General features: G+C 41.7%; 6 protein-coding genes across 6 annotated transcripts; 3 read left to right on the top strand and 3 right to left on the bottom strand.

Moving 5' to 3' along the window:
• Nucleotides 1-57: 57 nt before the first annotated feature.
• Prp38 (pre-mRNA processing factor 38) lies at nucleotides 58-1,237 on the bottom strand. Its single transcript, XM_064692843.1, has one exon. It carries the CDS (start codon nucleotides 1,174-1,176, stop codon nucleotides 73-75), a length of 1,104 nt encoding a protein of 367 aa, XP_064548913.1. The 5' UTR covers nucleotides 1,177-1,237; the 3' UTR covers nucleotides 58-72.
• A 108-nt stretch (nucleotides 1,238-1,345) lies between these two features.
• shrb (charged multivesicular body protein shrub) lies at nucleotides 1,346-3,076 on the top strand. The gene is made up of 4 exons (XM_064692844.1): nucleotides 1,346-1,644; nucleotides 2,111-2,288; nucleotides 2,362-2,651; nucleotides 2,718-3,076. Exons 1-4 carry the CDS (start codon nucleotides 1,467-1,469, stop codon nucleotides 2,756-2,758), a joined length of 687 nt encoding a protein of 228 aa, XP_064548914.1. The 5' UTR covers nucleotides 1,346-1,466; the 3' UTR covers nucleotides 2,759-3,076.
• Nucleotides 3,077-3,768: 692 nt separating this feature from the next.
• On the top strand, nucleotides 3,769-4,573 carry LOC135435681 (uncharacterized). The gene is made up of 2 exons (XM_064692845.1): nucleotides 3,769-4,127; nucleotides 4,206-4,573. Exons 1-2 carry the CDS (start codon nucleotides 4,092-4,094, stop codon nucleotides 4,548-4,550), a joined length of 381 nt encoding a protein of 126 aa, XP_064548915.1. The 5' UTR covers nucleotides 3,769-4,091; the 3' UTR covers nucleotides 4,551-4,573.
• LOC135435682 (U6 snRNA-associated Sm-like protein LSm6) lies at nucleotides 4,548-4,990 on the bottom strand. The gene is made up of 2 exons (XM_064692846.1): nucleotides 4,811-4,990; nucleotides 4,548-4,748 (listed from the first exon to the last, which is right to left on the bottom strand). The coding sequence occupies exons 1-2, from the start codon at nucleotides 4,899-4,901 to the stop codon at nucleotides 4,600-4,602; spliced, it is 240 nt and encodes a 79-aa protein (XP_064548916.1). The 5' UTR covers nucleotides 4,902-4,990; the 3' UTR covers nucleotides 4,548-4,599.
• A 65-nt stretch (nucleotides 4,991-5,055) lies between these two features.
• Nucleotides 5,056-6,252, bottom strand: LOC135435684 (uncharacterized). Its single transcript, XM_064692847.1, has 3 exons — nucleotides 6,095-6,252; nucleotides 5,366-5,451; nucleotides 5,056-5,308 (listed from the first exon to the last, which is right to left on the bottom strand). The coding sequence occupies exons 1-3, from the start codon at nucleotides 6,122-6,124 to the stop codon at nucleotides 5,191-5,193; spliced, it is 234 nt and encodes a 77-aa protein (XP_064548917.1). The 5' UTR covers nucleotides 6,125-6,252; the 3' UTR covers nucleotides 5,056-5,190.
• Nucleotides 6,253-7,635: 1,383 nt separating this feature from the next.
• LOC135435687 (uncharacterized) lies at nucleotides 7,636-9,424 on the top strand. The gene is made up of 3 exons (XM_064692850.1): nucleotides 7,636-7,850; nucleotides 8,801-8,950; nucleotides 9,017-9,424. Exons 1-3 carry the CDS (start codon nucleotides 7,674-7,676, stop codon nucleotides 9,164-9,166), a joined length of 477 nt encoding a protein of 158 aa, XP_064548920.1. The 5' UTR covers nucleotides 7,636-7,673; the 3' UTR covers nucleotides 9,167-9,424.
• The last annotated feature ends 9,615 nt before the right edge of the window (nucleotides 9,425-19,039 follow it).

Here is a 19,039-nt window from a genome sequence, read left to right as displayed (position 1 = left end):
CTAAAACAATTTGATTTTAAGAGCTTTACGTTTTTACTTAAAGGTGTGCAAAAATTAAACTAAGCGTAAATTTTAGTAGCGTCGACGCTCGCGCTCATTGCGTGAATCTCTTTCCCGATGCTCATAGCGGCTGCCGCGTTCCCGTTCACGCTCTCCGTTCCGTTCTCGCTCTCCGTTCCGTTCTCGCTCACCATTCCGTTCACGTTCACCATTCCGATCGCGTTCTCTGTCGCCATGTCGCTCTCGTTCGCGTTCCCGCTCACGATCCCTATCCCGTCTGTCGCGCTCTCCGTCCCGCCTGTTCTCATTGCGTCCAGATTGCCGGCGATCGTAGTCGTCGTTGTAGTTGTTGCTGTGGTTCTGTGGGTCCCGGTTGCGCACACGATTGCGCTGGCGGTCATATTCCTCCAGTTCATCGTAGTAGTCCCTGGAGCGCGCATTGCTGCTGCTGGGTGCACCACGCCTATCTCTGTCCCGCTCTCGACTGCGTGATTTGGATTTGGAGCGGCCGCGGCGAGGACGTCGCACTGAAGTTGTGGAAGTGTTCTTTTGGCGAGCGGACTCCTGCTCCTCAGAGTCTTTGGCCTCATCCTCGCTAGGCACCTCGTCATCCAGATCCTCGTCCAACACCGATACCTTGGGCTCCAGTTCGTTATTCTCCTCCAGTATGGAACGCTTCTGTATGCGCGGCAATATAATGTCACACACACGATCATTGCGCAACAGCTCATCTATATACTCGTCCATATAGACGATCTCGAACTGTCCGGCGCGATTCTGTCGACGCAGCTTCCGATTGTCTATGTAGAGGGGTTCGAGGTATTTGTAGCAGTCGATGGCGGCGCCGGTGAGACGCAAATAGAAGGCGCCCAAAGCGCGCACATATTTGAACTCCTCATTCTTGATAAACTCCACCACAATGTCCTTCTCCGGCTGGATTTGCAGCATTTTCAGTGTGAGGCACAGGAATTGGGTCGGCTTGATGTTGCCACCGTAGACGCCGCCAACGAAACGCAGCTCCATGGCCTTATCCACCAGCAGTTCGGCGGTAAGTGCAAAGCATTGCTCCTTCCAGTACTTGGAATCATAGATTCGTGAACGTATGATCTTCTCGATGAGATACTGCGGATTGGTGCCGTGCACGTTTTTCGCCTCTTTAACTGTGCGATTTGCCATATTTTGTGTGTGTTTTGTTTTTAATGCATCTAAGCGGACAGCCCTGTTTTGCAGCTGGCTCAGGGCTGGCGAACAAAATGGCTTGCCACCAGGGCTGCATGCTGCCTATCGGTTTCTAATCATATGTGCCATTGGTTGCAGATGTTGTATTTTATTTTTTCGATAACACGATGACGCACACCTCACTGTAGACAAAAACACCAGACAACGTCTGTGGAAGAACGCAATAGGAAAAACTTAATTTAATAGAGAATTAGTGCTGTGTGCTCGTGTAAAAGGCAAAAAACAAGATGAGCTTCTTTGGGAAAATGTTTGGTGGCAAAAAGGAGGTGGCCCCAACGACGGGCGAGGCGATACAAAAGCTGCGTGAGACCGAGAACATGTTGATCAAAAAACAGGAATTTCTCGAGTCCAAAATTGAGGAGGAGTTAAATACAGCACGCAAAAATGCATCCAAAAACAAAAGAGGTAGGTGCCCCCGATAGTAACTAGACATCAGGGATTTCCTACCCCGCCGCAAATCAGTGATAAACTTATGACTCATTTTCTGTTGCCTTTTGTTTTTGTTGCCTAAATAAATATATATATATAACAAATCCATTGCCACGCTAGAGCTAGAATTTCAAGTAAAAACAAGTATTCAATATATTTCTTCGCCTTTCTTTATGCGCTCCTACATACAAACATCTGCTGGCCCCCATGGACGCACCCGACATATACGCATAATTATGCTAACCATAAGAACGTAATATAAACATTTACTCAATTGCAAAACTCATAGTTTATTCGTATTCGTATACTCGTATTGGGCTAGAAATTCTCGTAACAAAATTTGTCATCACATCTTCAGATTCATTTTGTTTGTTTACTTTAAGTGTGTCTCGCCGTTTATTTGCATTTAATTAATTTCGTGCTTTCGGCAAACTTTTTGCAGTGGCTCTGCAGGCGCTGAAAAAGAAGAAGCGATTGGAGAAGCAGCTGCAACAAATCGATGGCACCCTCTCCACGATCGAGATGCAGCGCGAGGCTCTCGAGAGCGCCAACACGAATACTGCCGTATTGACCACCATGAAGAACGCCGCGGATGCGCTCAAATCCGCGCACCAGAACATGTGAGTATAGCGTATATCGCATTTGGCCAAAAGGAATCCCTGACTGTCTGTCTCTCTTTGTGTTGATTTGCAGGGATGTGGACAAGGTGCACGATATGATGGATGACATTGCCGAGCAGCAGGATGTGGCGCGCGAAATTTCTGATGCCATTTCGAATCCGGTTGCCTTTGGCGCCGATCTCGATGATGAGGATCTCGAGCGGGAACTCGATGAGCTCGAGCAGGAGAACTTTGATAAGGAAATTATTGGCATACCGGAGCCAACGCCCACGTTGCCAGAAGCCCCAACCGAAGATTTGCCCGAGAAGGCCAAGGAAAAGAAAAAGGCAGCCCTTGCGCCGGCAACCAAGCCAGAGGATGATGGTGAGTCTGAACGAAAATTATATACCCTGTAAACTGTTTAACCTATTTGTTGTTTGCACTTTGTAGATGATCCAGTTATGCAGCAATTGTTGTCTTGGGCCAACTAAAAACACGCTATGAAATCTCCCCATCCTCCCCACACACACACACACACACATTGTTTTAATTGCCCGATTAATCCAAGTCAGTTCTTTTGTTGTACATTTGAATATTCTTTATGATTAAGTGGAAAACAAATTTAGGTTCAAAAGCGCGAAATTCAATTTGCAAATTATCACGAGAAAAACGCATTATATATATATATTTATAAATAATAGGAATGTGATTTTATAAATAATAAAATAGTCAGGCAACAAGCACACGCAACAACACACTACCAAGACACACAAATTAAACAAATCAATTCTGCATTATCCTGCATTGTATTCATCTATATATTTGTTTATTTGCAACCGTTTATTGAGCGCGTAAAACAACGATATTCGATAATAAATTCAAATTGAACGCTTTTATCAAATGCCGTGTTTTGTGCAGTGCTGCCAATTTAGCTGTTTTCGAGCTGGTTATTAGAGATTGTCAGCCGGAACCAGTTTAAAAGTTCAACTGATTTAGCTATCTATTCCGAATTTGTACCCAAGCTAACATAGCTTGTTTTAGCTATTTACAAATGCAGTTTTGTGCAGTGCTGCCAATTTAGCTGTTTTCGAGCTGGTTATTAGAGATTGTCAGCCGGAACCAGTTTAAAAGTTCAACTGATTTAGCTATCTATTCCGAATTTGTACCCAAACTAACCTAGCTTGTTTTAGCTATTTATAACATTGTATTCAGCTACTTTTTTAGCTGCAGTTGGCAACACTTGCTTCGTGGCGTGTAATACAAATCTAATGCAGTTTTGTGCAGTGCTGCCAATTTAGCTGTTTTCGAGCTAGTTTTAAGAGATGATCAGCCGGAACCTGTTAAAAAGTTTACCGCATTTAGCTATTTATTCCTAATTTGTAGCCAGCAATGTAACCTAGCTCGTTAAAAAATTGAACTCAGCTACTTTTTTAGCTGCAGCTGGCAGCACTGGCTCCGTGGCTGCAGTTAGGACTGATTTGGAGGGCCAGCAGCAGCTCTTTACGCTTGGACTGGTTATCACAAGCGTCGCTTGGATCGAGGGGGCGGGGTGGGGGCGCCCCTCAACGACGCGCCATGCATATCAATTAATTAGCCGAGGTGGTGGGCCGTATTGTCTTTTTACATTTCGGCTGGGCGGCGGATTGGGTAATATGGCATTGATTGCGACAAAAGACAAGAGTGGAAATTATATATTGCAAATCGCGGGCACATTGTCCACACCGTGGCCGAATTGATTCCAAGCCAGTTGAATGCCGTGTGGGAAAGCGTGAGGTGCTCCAGCTCCGCAGGGGAACATCAATTAGCTAAATCGAACCAGCTGCCATGTGCAAATACGTCTTAATTGCAGTCGCCCTAATGGTAAGTGGCTGCAATTAGCCCGACGCACTGCGTCCACACCAAGCACCACATTAACATTGGCCTTGTCTTTGGATACAGCTGCAGCTGTGCCGCGTGCAGGCGACCTTTGACTTCTCGAATGTGGATCTGGTCAATTTTGAATACTTCAAGAATCTGGACCAGGCCAATCCGCTGCTGGCGCACTTCCAGAAGAAGAAGGCCGTCCTCGACTATATGGAGCGCCTCTTTCTGGGCAATTCACCCTTCCAGCAGCCCAGCGAAATACCCTTCGATCCGCACTTCGGCCGCGCCTGGCGTCCCGCCTACGAGCGCAAGTTCGGGCGTCGCGGCGAGCGGCTGATCGCGGCGCTCGGCTCCGGCTACTCGCTGCGCCAGCTGCGACACTTTGGCGCCATACCCAGAGAATACGGCACGACGAGCTGAGTTATAAAAAGTGTAGTGTATTTATGAAATAAATCTAAGTAAATTAGTTTTACACGCGGCGTTTCTGTGTGGAGATGTAGAGCACGTTGTTGCCGCGGATGAAGGCGTCGCCGTATTTGTTCTTCAGCTGCCCGTTGACGTACTCCTCGGTCTGGTCCAGCGCGATGTTCATGTAGCCATCCAAACAGGCCAAAACGCCTATAAACAAAACAAATATTAATTAAAATTATTTTCTGCAGCTGCCGGCAACAATTTTGCACCTCTGTAATCCACGCCGTTGTTTAGCTTTACGGCCACGGGACGACCGTGTATTTGATTGATAAACTGTGACAGTGCCTCCTTGCGTGACATTTTATAAATATTTACAAACAATTACCTCTTTGTTTCAATTAAAATTAATAATATTTAAGAAATGCCTTTCGTTTCCGTCGATTGCTATAGAAAAGTGCCATTCACAGCTCAACTGTGCCATTCGCCCATTAAAGCAACACGGCGCAGCGCCATCTAGTTTTGAATGCTGCCACTTTGGCGCGCACATTGTTTTATTTTCAAATGCGTTTAGTTTAAGTTTTTATAAATTAGTAAGTACAATTCATTAACAATTAAAAACAAATAGATGTGTATGTATATTTAAAGCTGCTTAATGTATGCCCTCCAGGGGTGTATAGGTTTTGTATTGGTATAAATCCGGTCCGCCATAGCCATATAGCAATTTTCCCTTGCCATTTTCATCATAGTACGGATAACGATATTTGGGCCTGTTTCGATGAATTTGTTTATAAATAAGTTTTTGATTTGTATATAATGCCATTTACCGTTCAAAGTACTGGAAGTTGGGCGCGCGCGGCTGCACCGTGGCGTAGGATGTGTGCGCGACAAATGCAACAATTAGTAAAATGAGCTGAAAAAGAAAGATAATAGGTTTTGTTTTGCAATTATTGTGTGAACAAGTGAAAAGTAAAGCCGGCTCATTAGTTCAGTGTGTCAGGCACATAAAAGTAGTAATAAATGCACATGTAATTTGGCCCAAGTCTTGCATGAGTTAACAACGGTTATTGGCCACGATTATGCAATGCAAAGCGACAACAGCAACAACAAAGCGAAAACAAGTGGCCAACCTGAGCGCAGCTTTGAGATTATGACACATTTTGTAAGCTCTTCAATTGGTCAACTTGCAAGAGAGAGAGAGAGCGGAAAAGCCGCAACACGATCGTTTGCGGAATTGGGCAATGGGCACATTTCAAGGTCTCTCTCTCTCTCTCGCTCTCTGGCGAGGGCCGTGCGCGGATTACAAATATTGGCGCGACATCAATTCAAAATGTGTCGCTGCGCTGACCAATGAGTGCAAAGCAACAACATCAATGCTCATTGTGAATTCCAGTCACATTTTCGTGCAGACACTTTTCTTTTTGGTGCGACTTTCGCGCAGGCGGCACACGGAAATTGTGTCAGCGCGCGGCTTTTGCTTTGGCCATGTTAATTGATGGGGTCAACAACAGCGGCGAGTGAAATGCACGACGAGCGCGCACTCTCTCAAGACTTACAGGCAGCAGCAGTGTATTTAAATTTGCCATGGCCACAAATTTTGTGAATATCCAAATCAACTGATTGGCTGGGCACGTTTTTAACGCTAACGGTAATTTGTCGCCGCAACGCGCGAGTTGTGTTGTTGACCGCGCGCGTTTTGTTTGGTAACTGAATTCCAGTCTGAAGCCAGCGAGCGTTGCAGAGCGCCCGCTCGAAAGCTTAAAAGCTCAGCCGGAAAGCTTAGCAAAGTCTGCTTGAAATCTTCTTCTGATCTAATATGTGCGCTCTTAACAGCGCTCAATGAAAGTGAAAGTCCTGACACTGTTAAATAACACTGTTGAAGCGCTTCCTTGACGGCAGCTGCGGCAACAACAGCAGCCGGAAGTTTAATAAAAGCTTTTGACTGCATTTCTAGCGGCAAGCGCAACTTATAGCTTAATTCGCTGACGTGAAGCCAGGCACGTAGCTTTTCGAGAGAGCGGGAAAGCGCGCGCGAGAGCGACTGGGAGAGGGCGTGAAAGAGAGCGGCTTTGCACAGCTGTTAAAATGCAGCGCAAAAAACTGTAACGGAATTGAGGCCAAATTGTCTTTGGCTCTTTCTGGTTTGCTGTCTCTGCATGATGATCTTCATGATGAGGCTGATGATGGTGATGATGATGATGACGAAGCCATTATGTAACTTCTGCAATGATAATGCGTTCAACCAGTTTGTGTTTTTTTTATGTCTTTCTTTGTGACTTGTGCTATTTTTTGTTTGTTTGTTTTTTGTTTCTTTCCTCTATTGAAGTCTGGCGCACTTTCTTTGACTGCGACGCGTATTTATACCGACTTTTATTTATTTGTCTTTTAAGCCCGGTGCCACTAACCTTTGGCCACAATTTAGTTCCGTCTGCCGTAAACACAAATTTGGTCTGCCATTAAAATGTGCCATTAAAACGCACACAAATGCGCGACAATAATTGTTGTAGAGTACTTAAAGTTTTGAACTCAAGGTCGCGCTCAAAGCCAGGGTTCAATGCAGCCTCAATTATCCAATTTGTTATATTGTGTTGCACTCATAAATTGGGCCATAGATAAACAAAGTTTAAATATGCTTTTCTTACCAAACTCTATTCGTTGTTGTTGTTGTTGTGCTTTATTGAACATATATTTATGCGCGCTCTCTCTCTCTCTCGCGCTGCCGCTCTCAGTAATGAACTGCTTATGTCTGTTAGTTAACAGTGTTGTCAGCTGTAGCTGAGTACTATAGTATAAATAGCTAGAAATAGCTAATATTAGCTTGCAGGGATACGTAACACGGCATTTCCAGCCGAATAGTCATACGCTCTGACTATAACTTAACATGGGCAATTAACAGCTTCGCTTAAATAGTCAAATTAGTTGAGAATCTCAATTTTAAAGCAGCCAAATTTAGCTGGAAAGTAGCTAAGCTGTCAGCACTGTCCGTCTGTTATTCGCACAGCTCTGCAACTTCTGGGCGTTTGTTTTGTTTGCCAAACAAGATGTACGAGTATTTCTGTTCGTATCTTTTTCGATATTTCTTATTTATTTCTTTGCTATTCGTGCGATATTTGCGTTGGCGCTTGGCTGCGTTTTATGCAACTGCGCGCGATTTCTGAGCTTTTAGTCTCGGTTTCGGTTTCGGTTTCGGTTTTAGTGATCAATGGTCCAGTGACTCGCACGGGCCGCGCTTCAAGTAATCAAAAAAATAAACCAAATAAAACTCAAAAGCCACAGAAAATGTTGCAATTGAGATTTTTGTTTTTGTTTGCGGTAAGTGAGAGAGAGAGAGAGCCGAAATTAAGGTGTAAGACAAGTCGCAGCTGCAAAATATTCAAACCGTGACTCAAATCCCTTGAAAACGAAAGTTAACGCTAGACTTTGATCAATAATGTGGCGCAATATTCAAAAGACGACAATACGACAAGGGCCTTGAGTAGTGTTTACCTGACTGAACAATTCATAAAAACAGTCATACCTCGATTAATCTTTTCAAGTGCATTGCCAGAGGCAGAAGAAGACATTGTTATATTATACCCCAACACAAAGCATATGGAAAAAACGGTTTTTTAAGGTCTCAAAAACTATGAGAGCTTTTCATATTGTTTGCGCAGATCAGGTTTGTTTTAAGTTATCGATAACTTGCATCGTTCCAATAATATCGATAAGAATTGTTATCGATATACTGTTTTTTGAGAATAACTCGAGGAATATAAGAGCTAGAGACACAAAATTTGGTATGTAGACTCTCGTTAAGTACACACAGGCCCACAATATTACACTTTTTGGATAACTTAATTTTTATATGAATTTCGAAGCATAACTCGAGGATTATAGGAGCTAGAGACATCAAAATTTGGTATGTGGACTCTTGTTAAGTATACACAGACCTAGAATCTTCTACTTTTTTAATACCTTCAGTTTTATATGAATTTCGTAATGCTGTTTTTTAAGCATAGCTCGAGGAATATAGAAGCTAGAGACATCAAATTTGGTATGTAGACTCCCGCTAAGTTATTGTAGAACCAGAATCGTTCACTTTCTTGATAGCACCCCACATTCTGGGGATATGATATGCATTACAACCTAAACTAGTGTTATCTAATTTAAAGCTCAAATCCATCAATCCATTTCAGTTTCGACTGAGCTATGGTTGCTGTAAGATTAGAAAGAGCATACTCTTCCACTTTATACTCTTTGTACTGATACTCTTTCTTTTGCAGTGCACCCTGCTGATGGCTGATGGATTTATTCTGCGTCTCATCAGCGAGACGCTGCAGAACAATGTCGCCGGAGAACCCGTAACACACGTCCGCACCGATTGGAATTTCGATCCGGAGGCGGGCAAAAAGGCGCGTTCCATATACTACGAGGTGCGAGTCGCTTGACTCAGTCGTTAAAGCTCTTATGTAGAGTATCTAAAATGTTGTTTTTTCTAGAAAAATGGATATCGCTCTGCGAAATTTATAGAGAGCATTGGCGTGGGTCTGGACGGGCGGCACGAGGAGCGGCGCCAGGCGCAGGAGGAGCGCGACTTGGGACGCCTGAATGGCGAACACTTTATCAACTATCCGGCTGAGATGGCTTAGCTCATAAATTACCATTTAATTGTGCATGAAAGGGGGGGAGGGGGGAGGAGGGGGAGTGGCATAAATCTTTGTGGCATATCTGGCGCATTGTCATCATTTTAATTTGCAGCGATTAATTGTCATTAATGTGCTTCACAAGGATTTGCATAATTTGCCAACGTAACACATATGCAACATGCCGCATGCCACATTCTGCTGCATGCAACATTCAGCCATGCCTGGCTTATTGTTAATGGCCCTCAAGCGAGCTGGGGCGGGGGCGGGGGCGGGGGCGGGGGTGTTTATGTGTGGTTTTAATAAACGTTATTAGCGACTGCAACTGCGAATGCAACAAATTGCGGCAATTACATTTGGCCAAAGCGAAAGCAGCTGCCACAGCTGAAGCTGAAGCTGAAGCAAAGGCAGCTACTTACTTTCATAATTTCATAATGCTGCGCATAATTGAAGCCAATTTCGCAGCCAGGCTCCAATGCGGAACAATGCGAGGCGAGGCGAGGCGAGGATAACAAATTGCGCCCAGCGCCAATAAGTAGGCTACAATAAATTGCGCAACAATTGCAGCTCATTCTGAGAATGGAAATCGCGGAATCGGAATTGGAGAGAAAACGTTGTGAGATGTGATTTGTGAGCTGAACACGATTCAACTCTTAAGGAAGTCTATTTTTTTTTAATTATTATTATATTTCTATTATTTTTATTAATATTATTCTAGTTGTTAAAATCAATGCTGATTCTTTTGTAGATTGTTCTTTAAACAGAACATCCTTCAGGTGTTTTAACTGGAGATCGCGAAGATAGTTTCCGGAACAGAAGACTACGAGCAGAATACTCTATAATGCTTGTTATATAGAACAAAAGTCTTGCTTTAATTATCACAGAGAGCAGGGACAGAGAGAAGCTAGAGAAGAAAAGAGAATAGTCATAGAAGAGACAGAGAAGAGTCACAGAAGAGACAGAGAAGAGTCAGAGAAGAGAAAAAGAAGAGAAGAGACAGAGAAGAGACAGAGACAGGGAAGAGACAGAACAGTTTAACTGGTAAGTCAACCCAGAAGAGAGTCTGCTTGATTCTGTCTCCCATCAATTTCCAATTCTTGAGGCGGTTTTTCAAAGTCTTAAATACCAAAAAGTTTCTTCTAATAGGGAATTAGATAAGATTCTTCTGGCATTAGCCTAACCCGAAGCTACTCAGTTCTTACTTCTGTTATTTCTTTTGATACAAAACAGAAGGTTCATGAGTTGCTCAAAAGTAGGCTGTGAAATAAATATCTAAAGTGCGCCTAAAATTATGCAACTAAATACATTTAAAGGCTTAACGCATTCCCGTTTTCTTTCGAATTCGTTTTATTTGTCATTTTACTGGAACAACTTCTATGAAAAAATATGAATACAACTTATTCTACAGATAAATCTAACAAATGCAGCTTACAATTGAAAGTTTAAGCGAAAATTTACGCTCAGTTAAAAGTTTTGTGTTTTGCAGTTGATATCGAAACTGGGAATGACCCAAAAGAGTGGCCAGTTGATGAGCTCAACTACAGATAAATCTAACAAATGCAGTTGACAATTGAAAGTTCAAACATAAATTTACGCTCAGTTAAAAGTTTTGTGTTTTGCAGTTGATATCGAAACTGGGAATGACCCAAAAGAGTGGCCAATTGATGAGCTCAACTCAATGTCATTCGGAAATGAAGTGTCGCGCATGTTGCCAAACTGCAGCTGATAAATCAAATTACGCGCAGGTTTTTCCAAAGGGGGTGTGGCAGTGTGGTGTGGGCGGAAATGCATAACGGAAATTACATAACAAGTGTGCGAAATGTGTTGTGAAATGAGGCGAAATGTGTGCGAAATGAGGGGCGTGGCTGACGCGGCGTATGCGTAATGCAGCGAGCCGCAACGATAACACCATAAAATTGTTTAATAAATTGTTAATGCCGCATTGTAAATAATCCGGTGCGATAAGAGCCCAAACCCGTGGGAATTGCAACAGTTGCTGCCACATTTTTTTATGACACTAATTTAATACAAAATCGAAACAGATAAGAAAAAACTCTCCACTCGTATTATTAAAGCCAAATATGTGTAATACAATCATAATATGATATCTGATCATTAGCCTTATCGACAGCCACATCAAATGAAATGTTTAATCACGAAAAAGAGAGAGAGAGAGGGAATATATATATATATATAAAGGAGTTGGCCCTATCGCGGCTGGCTTATCAGGTGCCTCAATCAATTGTCCCGTTGTTGGGTATTAACTTTCATTTTGCGTCGATTCAATACCTGACATCAATTGCTGTGAAAGCGGATTATTTGTCATAAAAAAAAACACACACACACAACAAATTGATACAACAAATTCATATAAATGTTGTCTGCTCTTAGGGAGGGGGAGAGGGGGGAGGGGGGTTCATTTTGGGTGCATTAATGCTCTCATATCATTAGCCTGTTATTTGAATTGGTTTCCTTTTTTTTTTTTATGCATTGATTTATAAAATACACATGTAAACATACAGTGAACACCCCAATTGTGGAACGTTCTCTGGGACTGTATTTTTTTATTTTGTACAATTTATATTTGGGCTAAAAATGTTACAGAAACTTATCTAACGGAAGATGCAAAAAGTTCTGAAAACAATTTGAGATTTTTTGGCAGATATGTAAACATACAGTGAACACCCCAATTGTGGAACGTTCTATTGGACTGTATTTTTATTTTGTACAATTTTTGTTTCTACAAAAAAATATCCTTTGAAGGCGCAAACAAACTTTTCCAGCGGAAGCACAAGATTTCTAGAAACTATTCGAGATTTTATGAAACATATGCAAACATACAGTGAACACCACGATTGTGGAACGTTCTCTGGGACTGTATTTTTATTTTCTACAATTTATATTTCTACAAAAAAATATCACAATCTTTTCTAGCATGGGAACAAGGTTTATAGAAAGTATTCGAGATTTTATGAAATATATGCAAACATACAGTGAACACCCCAATTGTGGAACGTTCTCTCGTACTTTTTTCTTTTGTATGTATATATATCTTCAAGATAAAATTTAAATGGAAAAAATTCGAGATGTTATGGAACATATGCTAGCTTACAGTAAAAATTGCATTTAAGGAACGTTCTATTCTGATTTTATTCAATATATGTGAACATACAGTAAAAACTGTCTATAAGCAACTTTCTACTGGACTTTATTACAGGAAATATTTATAGAATGTAGAAGCCGAACTTTTCAACTTTTTTTTGAATATATTTAAACATACAGTAAAAACTCCACTTACATATGTAACGTTCCGTTCTATGGGACTCTATTTCTTAAACAACTTTAATTTGTATAAGAACTATCCCTAGAACGCACAAACAAACTTTTCTGATGGTAGACGCAAGAAATCTGGAACACATTCGAGATTTTTTCGGAACCAAAATTGAAAAGTTTGTTGTTTTTTTTTCTATATAAACTATATATATATTTAATGCGAAAATCTGAAAAATAAGTGTAAATAACAAGCATAATTAATTATTGGTATTTTTTCGCTTCTTTTCTTAATTGTAATTTTTTAATATATATCTTCTAAGCGAACATCTTTTTTGTATAAAGCAACTGAAAAGGGGTTCGCTCTAGAGTGTGTTCACTGTACATGAGCCTGGCTTAGACTAAGCGAATAGTCGCTTTTCTAATATGTTTATTGCTCTATTCTAATAATATGGCATATGGAATCGAAATATTGGCTAGACATCGCATTAGCTCACGCCCATAGAAATTGCACCCCAAGCCATTGTCCAGTTAGAAGGGCGGGAACGTGAGGGGGGAGGGGGGTGTATTATGCAAGTGCCTATTAAAAGCATTCTCGGCGATGGATAGGGGCAGGGGCAGGGGGAGGGGGGAGGGGTTGGTCTGATTGGTGCACTGCAGCTGCGTGGGCTAAAGTTGAATTTCTTAATGCATTTCCGTGGCGCAATTGAAGTCAAACTCGAGCGAAGGACGAAGGACTCACTGCAGGCGACCTGCTAATGTACAGCAGCAGCAGCTACAAATAATACAAATCTCCTGTCACCGACTGCGCAATACTCTACTAAACAGCAGCTGCTCAACAGTTGGAGAAGCGACTGCTTGGTCGCTCTAAAACTGTAAGAGATGCTCAAACTGTGACTTGAAGAAATGTGCAAGACGTTCCCTATATACTATACACCTTTAACTAACCTGCCTGTACATAAGTCTTATATAGATCAATATACCCATTTTACATACCCTACAGAGTATAAAAATGTGCTGCATGCAAGTGAAGGCAAAAATCAACGTTTCGCTTTTTATGTTGTGCATTAGCCTGCGCACAAAATGTAATTTATAAAATGTAATATAATATCAACAGCATGCACACACACACACACACTCACTCAATCTCTCTCCGTCTCTCCCTCTCTCTCTCTCTCTCTGTAGAGTGGCGCACAGTCTGGGGCAAAGCCCACAAACAATGCCATAAACACAGCCATAATGTCAACGTGGCTTTTGTCCTTGTGGCTGAAGCCGGCGACCTGCTGCTGCTGCCCCCCACTCCCCCTTCTCCCCCTTCTCTCACTTCTCCCACTTCTTCGACCACAGCCCGCTGCCTGCTGCTGCTGTTCCTACTCCACCTCCCTCTCGTCTCTTGCTTAGTGCTGCCAACTGCCTTAGCTGTAACTAATGTTTAAAATAGCTAAAAATAGCGGAATTAGCTTGCTCAGCCTGCGATTACTTGTCATTGGGCTGCCAGAAAATAGCTAAAACAGCTTGAAATTGCAACTTATTTCGGCTGATTGTCAAATTTAGCTAGCAAAGAGCTGAGCTGGCAACGCTGTTGCTCTCCTCTCTCTTCCTTCTTCTTCTTCTTCTTCCCCCTGCTTGAGCTGCTCTGCTCGCTGCATTTATTTTATTTCATTAAGATAAGCAAAACTTGCCTCTCTCTCCCTCTCGCTCTGGCTCGCAGCGGGCGCATACCCTTGTGCCGTTTTTTTTTGTTTTCTTTTTTGTTTTTATTTGAGCATAATTACAACTCTTGCAGTCCAATTTTAATTCTATCATTGCGCCCGCATCTGCCACTGACAGTCATTTAGTTGCTGTTCTTCTTCTTCTTCTGCTCTTTATTTGCATTGTTTCGCCCATGTAATTTTTATTCAAGCAATTAGATTTCACTCACAGAGTCATATTACGTAAATAAATATAAATATATACATATATACAAAAGTCCTTGGCTGTCACATTTAGCTGCATGTGAGCTGCTCAATGGCAACATTGGTTCCTTTTGGTCCTTTTGGTCCTTCCGAGTAGCCTAGTACCAATAGGCAAATATGGCAACGCCCTCGACTAATGCACTGCGCAAACTTTGTCGCAGCCAGTTGACTGTTATACCCTGTAAACTAAGTGAAACGGGGGATATCTTACCTTATCTTCTTACAGTCTTGGATTTTAGATACTGCTGGTCTATAAGTTTCACAGTTTGAAAGTCATTCCTCCAAAGTTTGACCGTTACTGTGTCCATCATCAATTCGACCCTTTTCCAACGGATTTACAGTTATTACCATGCTGCTAATAGAGTATTGCGCAGTCGGTTACAGTCGTCACTTGTTTTTATTGTTGATTTCTTGGCTTTGTTAAGCGTATTAGCCATTATGCATGCCATATAATATATAACATAAAAGGCTTAAACCTAAGCAGGAGGCGGGGCTTCTCCTTTAAGCACATTCATCGATTGATTTAAGGCCAATGCCTGGGCGTAAGCTAAGTAATGCCGGGTACAGTTGGGTTGGGAGTAGCTAGCTTATATAAGGCCGAAACTTGATACTTCATTCGAATAAGCTTTAGCTTTTTTCTCTCTTTTAAAATAAAGGAGTTGAAAAATACTTTAATTTGAGCTCTGCTTTCCAAAATCTTAATTTATACAGCGAGAAAAACGTATCTTTTTAATTTCAGTTCGTTAATAAGAACTTTCTTAAGATTTTGAGGTTAATTACAATATTAATTAAATATATTACGTGCTTAATTTAAGTTAACTTTTCCAAACTTAATCCATTTTCATTTTGTTCTTAAGCAAGCACAATTAGGCTGAAAAAACATAGCAAAACAATTCCTTCAAGTACTTTTGTACTTAATAGTCTTACTTGACAAAAGATTCCATTACTTAAATTAAGTAAGCCCGGCATAAACTTTCTTTGCAGAGAAAATTGCTTTAACTTTCCTCTCACATCAAATTAAAGTCCTGAAACATTGTGAAATTCGCAACTAAAATCGAAATTCGAACATTTTATTAGCATTTTCAACATTTGTGTCTCGTCTGGGCGTTACCTCCCCCCCCTCCTCCCTCCCCGCCCCCACGCCCCACGCACTGCAAATAAGGACATTTTAATAGCTTGTGCATATCGGCTGCAAATTATAGTCATCATTTGTGAAGTCCTTGCAACATTTCCGACCCCGCACTTCAGCTTTTCGTTGCACTCGAATTCACTTGATTACAAAGTAATTTATTGGAAAAACAGGCGACCAAGCAGAGCAACAACAACAACAACAACCAGAAGAAGAAGATGAAGAAGAAGAACAACTGGCTGCTAGACTCGCAGAGATTTGTCTGCCCGCCCGCCCGTTCGTCCCCCGCCCCCCCTCCCCGTTTATCCGCTGTGCATACGAAATGCGGCAAATCCCAAAAATCAACAAACAAATGAAAAGAAAATTCAATAAAATACCTAAAGGCCAAAAAAGAAGCAGCAAAAGAAGTGAAGAGCAAAGAAAAGGGCGCAAACTCTTGTCAAGCTGCGGAGAGAGTGTGGGAAGGGGGGAGGGGGTGCAGAAAAAAACTTGTGGCGAAAACTAATTACAAGCAAGTTGGAAATTGCGACTTCCAAGTGGGCGTGTGCTGCGTATACGCCCCGTTTAAGCCAAGTGTGGCTCACACGCGCGCTCTCGCTCTCTCGCTCTCCCACTCTCTCGCTCTCTCACTCTCTCTCTCTTGCTTTCTTTACCGTTTTTTTGCGCACTGCGTAAGGCGCATTTAATTGCGTATGCGTTGCGTGTCGTTTCAAAGCAAATGCCAAAACTCCCACACGTACCCCGAATTATCACCCCCCCCTCCCCCACCCCTTCCTTCTGCTCTACACATTCGTCTGCTGGCATTTATCAGCACTGGCGCCGCGCTCTCTCTCTCTCTCTCTCTCTCTCTCTGTGTGTCAACAGCTAACTCGAAAAAAAACTCGAATAAAATTAATTATTTTGTCAGTTGATATGGCAACGTTGTCTGCCGCCCCCTCCCCCTGCCTAGCTGCTGCTGCCCTGTGACACCCGCAAAGCCGCAGCCACAAGGTCGCCACCTGCCAAGTCGGATTGGCATGTTGTGTCAATATAGACGACAGACCAAAGGCTGCCGGGCGGGCGACTGTGGGCGGCGGCTTAGCTAAGCGGCAGCACGCAAAAAGAAGAAAATAGAAGAAAAAAAACATAATAAAAAATGAAAGCCATTGGCTTTGGCATCCGCATTCGCATTCGCGTCCGCGTTCGTGTCAACCCTCAGCGTGTTGCCTGCGGTCATGTTATTTTTTGCAATTTGAACATTTCGGGGCTGGCCAATATGAATGTGAACCGGGAAAAACTGCCAGGGTTCACACACTTTCAAACGGGGCTTGAAAGGGTTTGCCATCTGTGGATCTGAGGATTAGTTGGGGTTTTGTGCGAAACATCTTTTAAAGTGATGCCATTGAGGTTTTATTTCGTAATCAGTCTCAATTTAGAAATACAAATTGCTTAAAACAAGTTTACTTTGATACATTTAGTATTTTTATTATGACTTTTTTTAGTATATTTTATAATTATAATAATATTAAGCATAGTAATAATAATGAGAATAATATGAATAACTATATTTATACTGCTTTCATATACTAGCCAGAGATTCAAGTTCAGAACTCGTAGTTCAGTTTGTCGAATGAACCGGTTCAGCTAGACAACAGAGAACTAGTTATAGTTCCTGAAGCCAAATAATGCTTTTTTATAGTTCATCCATATACTAACCAGATTATGTTCAAGCTCCAAACTTGTAGTTCTGCTGCGCGAATGAACTGGTTCATTTTGACAACAGAGAACTAGCTACAGTTCCTAAAATTCTGTTTTCATATACTTCAGCTCAAAGTCTTAGATTTATAGAAAGAATTTTATGGAGCTCTTATGGAATGTCTATTATAAATAGTTCGCTTTACTCTATTGTTTACTATTATAGCTTATCAGTCAGCTTCTTGCTGCTTGTTTCCTGCTTACAACCTGCTTGCAACCTGCTTGCATGTTCCTTGTATCTCTTTTATTTCAATTAATCAATTTATACCCGATAAGATGTACGCTTGTTGATAGATATGCATATTTAAAGGCACATACATGCATTGCCTTATATGCACCATACATTCGTGTGTGTGGGGAAGGGGCAGGGGCTGGGAGGGAGCTGGGACGGGGCCGGGGGGGTTACCAATACCAAAGCCAACCGCAGTTTTCCAAACAATTACAGGCAAATTGCATTGAAATGAAATTTCGCAGCAATGCGTTGTTCGATTTTTGCAATTCGCTGACAATTTGCCCGACTATATTTCGTTTTTCTGACTCTTCTTCTTCTTTTTTTTTTTTGGTTTTTTTTTTGACAAAAACCGAAAAAAATTTCATTACAATTCGTAGAGCGAAAAAAAGGAACGCACAAAAGTAGGCAACGCAAAATTGCGGCGCAGCTAAATGCAGAACAAAGCGACGGCCAAAAAAGGAGCAAGAAGAAGCAGCAGCAGCAGCAGCAGGAAGAAGACAACAAAACAAAAGCAACAACAGCGGCGGCAGACAAAGATTAAATGAACGCTAAACTGGCAAAAGCCACGCAACAACAACCAAAAAAAAAATGGCGTCCACACACACGCACACACACGCGTGCACATGTGCTGCATATGTGCTAATCTCTGGACGTTGATTTTTTGTTGCAGCTTTTAGGCGCAAACGTTTATTGCATTTAGTTTTCATTTTCGTGGCCCGGGCCAAAACTCAAACAAAACCCAAAAAACAAAAAAAAAGAAGAGAAAGGCACAAAAAACCAACTCAAAAAGCAGCTAACGAGAAATTGCACTCGCTCAGTGTGTGGGGGCGGGGGAGGCTTGTGTAGGGGGCGTGGCTGTTGCATAAATGAATAAAAATGACGACTTATTTGCACATGCTGAAAATTTAAGCGCTTTTAAACGCAATTTTCTATAAATAAACACAACAAAAAATGTAACAAATTTCATTTCTGCAACGTTTTTGTTTGAGTTAAATTGTGTGCAAGTTTTTTTCCCTATTATTTTTGCCCCTTTTTCGAGGGGTGGAGGGGGCGGGGTAGGGATTTCGGCGCAAATAAGGAAATTTACAGCACTTGTGCACACTCTCACACACACACACACAAACACACACACTCGCACACACACACATGTGCACACTGGCAGACGCAATTGAATGCAATTTTGCATGGTATATTAAAAATTTTTTTTTTGCTTGCCGCATTTGGTTGCCCAGTTCTTATTATGTCCTCCACGAAAGGGTATAAAGGGCATGAGAGACTAGTGCAAGTGTTTGTTACAGGCAGCAGACAATCTCGCTGGGTCCATAAACAATATAGATATAGTTGGAGATAATTATGTTTTTGGATTATGAATAGAAATTTTGGCCTATAATTAAACATATTTCTTCTTGTAACTCAGTTAATAATAATCTTATTATAAGAAAACTCTCAATTTTCAACCCTGAACCTATTGAAAATAGATAAAAAGGGTATCATGTATTTGAGGAAATGTATAAAGCAGTCGGAAGTTAGCATCTTCGATCCCATAAAGTATATATATT

Source organism: Drosophila montana, unplaced genomic scaffold, assembly GCF_035044405.1.
Source record: "Drosophila montana isolate Dmon_TW-CO22-7 unplaced genomic scaffold, ASM3504440v1 contig_3657_1, whole genome shotgun sequence".
Lineage (NCBI taxonomy): Eukaryota > Metazoa > Arthropoda > Insecta > Diptera > Drosophilidae > Drosophila > Drosophila montana.
This window is presented reverse-complemented; position numbering and strand designations above follow the sequence as displayed.

Excerpts from the sequence above, each read along its gene's own strand:
- Prp38 (XM_064692843.1), bottom strand. The coding sequence starts at position 1,176 with ATGGCAAATCGCACAGTTAAAGAGGCGAAAAACGTGCACGGCACCAAT.
- shrb (XM_064692844.1), top strand. The coding sequence starts at position 1,467 with ATGAGCTTCTTTGGGAAAATGTTTGGTGGCAAAAAGGAGGTGGCCCCA. Across the intron at positions 1,645-2,110 it reads TGCATCCAAAAACAAAAGAG|TGGCTCTGCAGGCGCTGAAA; the intron begins GTAGGTGCCCCC and ends AACTTTTTGCAG. Across the intron at positions 2,652-2,717 it reads AACCAAGCCAGAGGATGATG|ATGATCCAGTTATGCAGCAA; the intron begins GTGAGTCTGAAC and ends TGCACTTTGTAG.
- LOC135435681 (XM_064692845.1), top strand. The coding sequence starts at position 4,092 with ATGTGCAAATACGTCTTAATTGCAGTCGCCCTAATG. Across the intron at positions 4,128-4,205 it reads TAATTGCAGTCGCCCTAATG|CTGCAGCTGTGCCGCGTGCA; the intron begins GTAAGTGGCTGC and ends CTTTGGATACAG.
- LOC135435682 (XM_064692846.1), bottom strand. The coding sequence starts at position 4,901 with ATGTCACGCAAGGAGGCACTGTCACAGTTTATCAATCAAATACACGGT. Across the intron at positions 4,749-4,810 it reads CAACGGCGTGGATTACAGAG|GCGTTTTGGCCTGTTTGGAT; the intron begins GTGCAAAATTGT and ends TTTTGTTTATAG.
- LOC135435684 (XM_064692847.1), bottom strand. The coding sequence starts at position 6,124 with ATGGCAAATTTAAATACACTGCTGCTGCCT. Across the intron at positions 5,452-6,094 it reads TAAATACACTGCTGCTGCCT|CTCATTTTACTAATTGTTGC; the intron begins GTAAGTCTTGAG and ends TTTCTTTTTCAG. Across the intron at positions 5,309-5,365 it reads AACTTCCAGTACTTTGAACG|GCCCAAATATCGTTATCCGT; the intron begins GTAAATGGCATT and ends TCATCGAAACAG.
- LOC135435687 (XM_064692850.1), top strand. The coding sequence starts at position 7,674 with ATGCAACTGCGCGCGATTTCTGAGCTTTTAGTCTCGGTTTCGGTTTCG. Across the intron at positions 7,851-8,800 it reads GATTTTTGTTTTTGTTTGCG|TGCACCCTGCTGATGGCTGA; the intron begins GTAAGTGAGAGA and ends TTTCTTTTGCAG. Across the intron at positions 8,951-9,016 it reads CGCGTTCCATATACTACGAG|AAAAATGGATATCGCTCTGC; the intron begins GTGCGAGTCGCT and ends TGTTTTTTCTAG.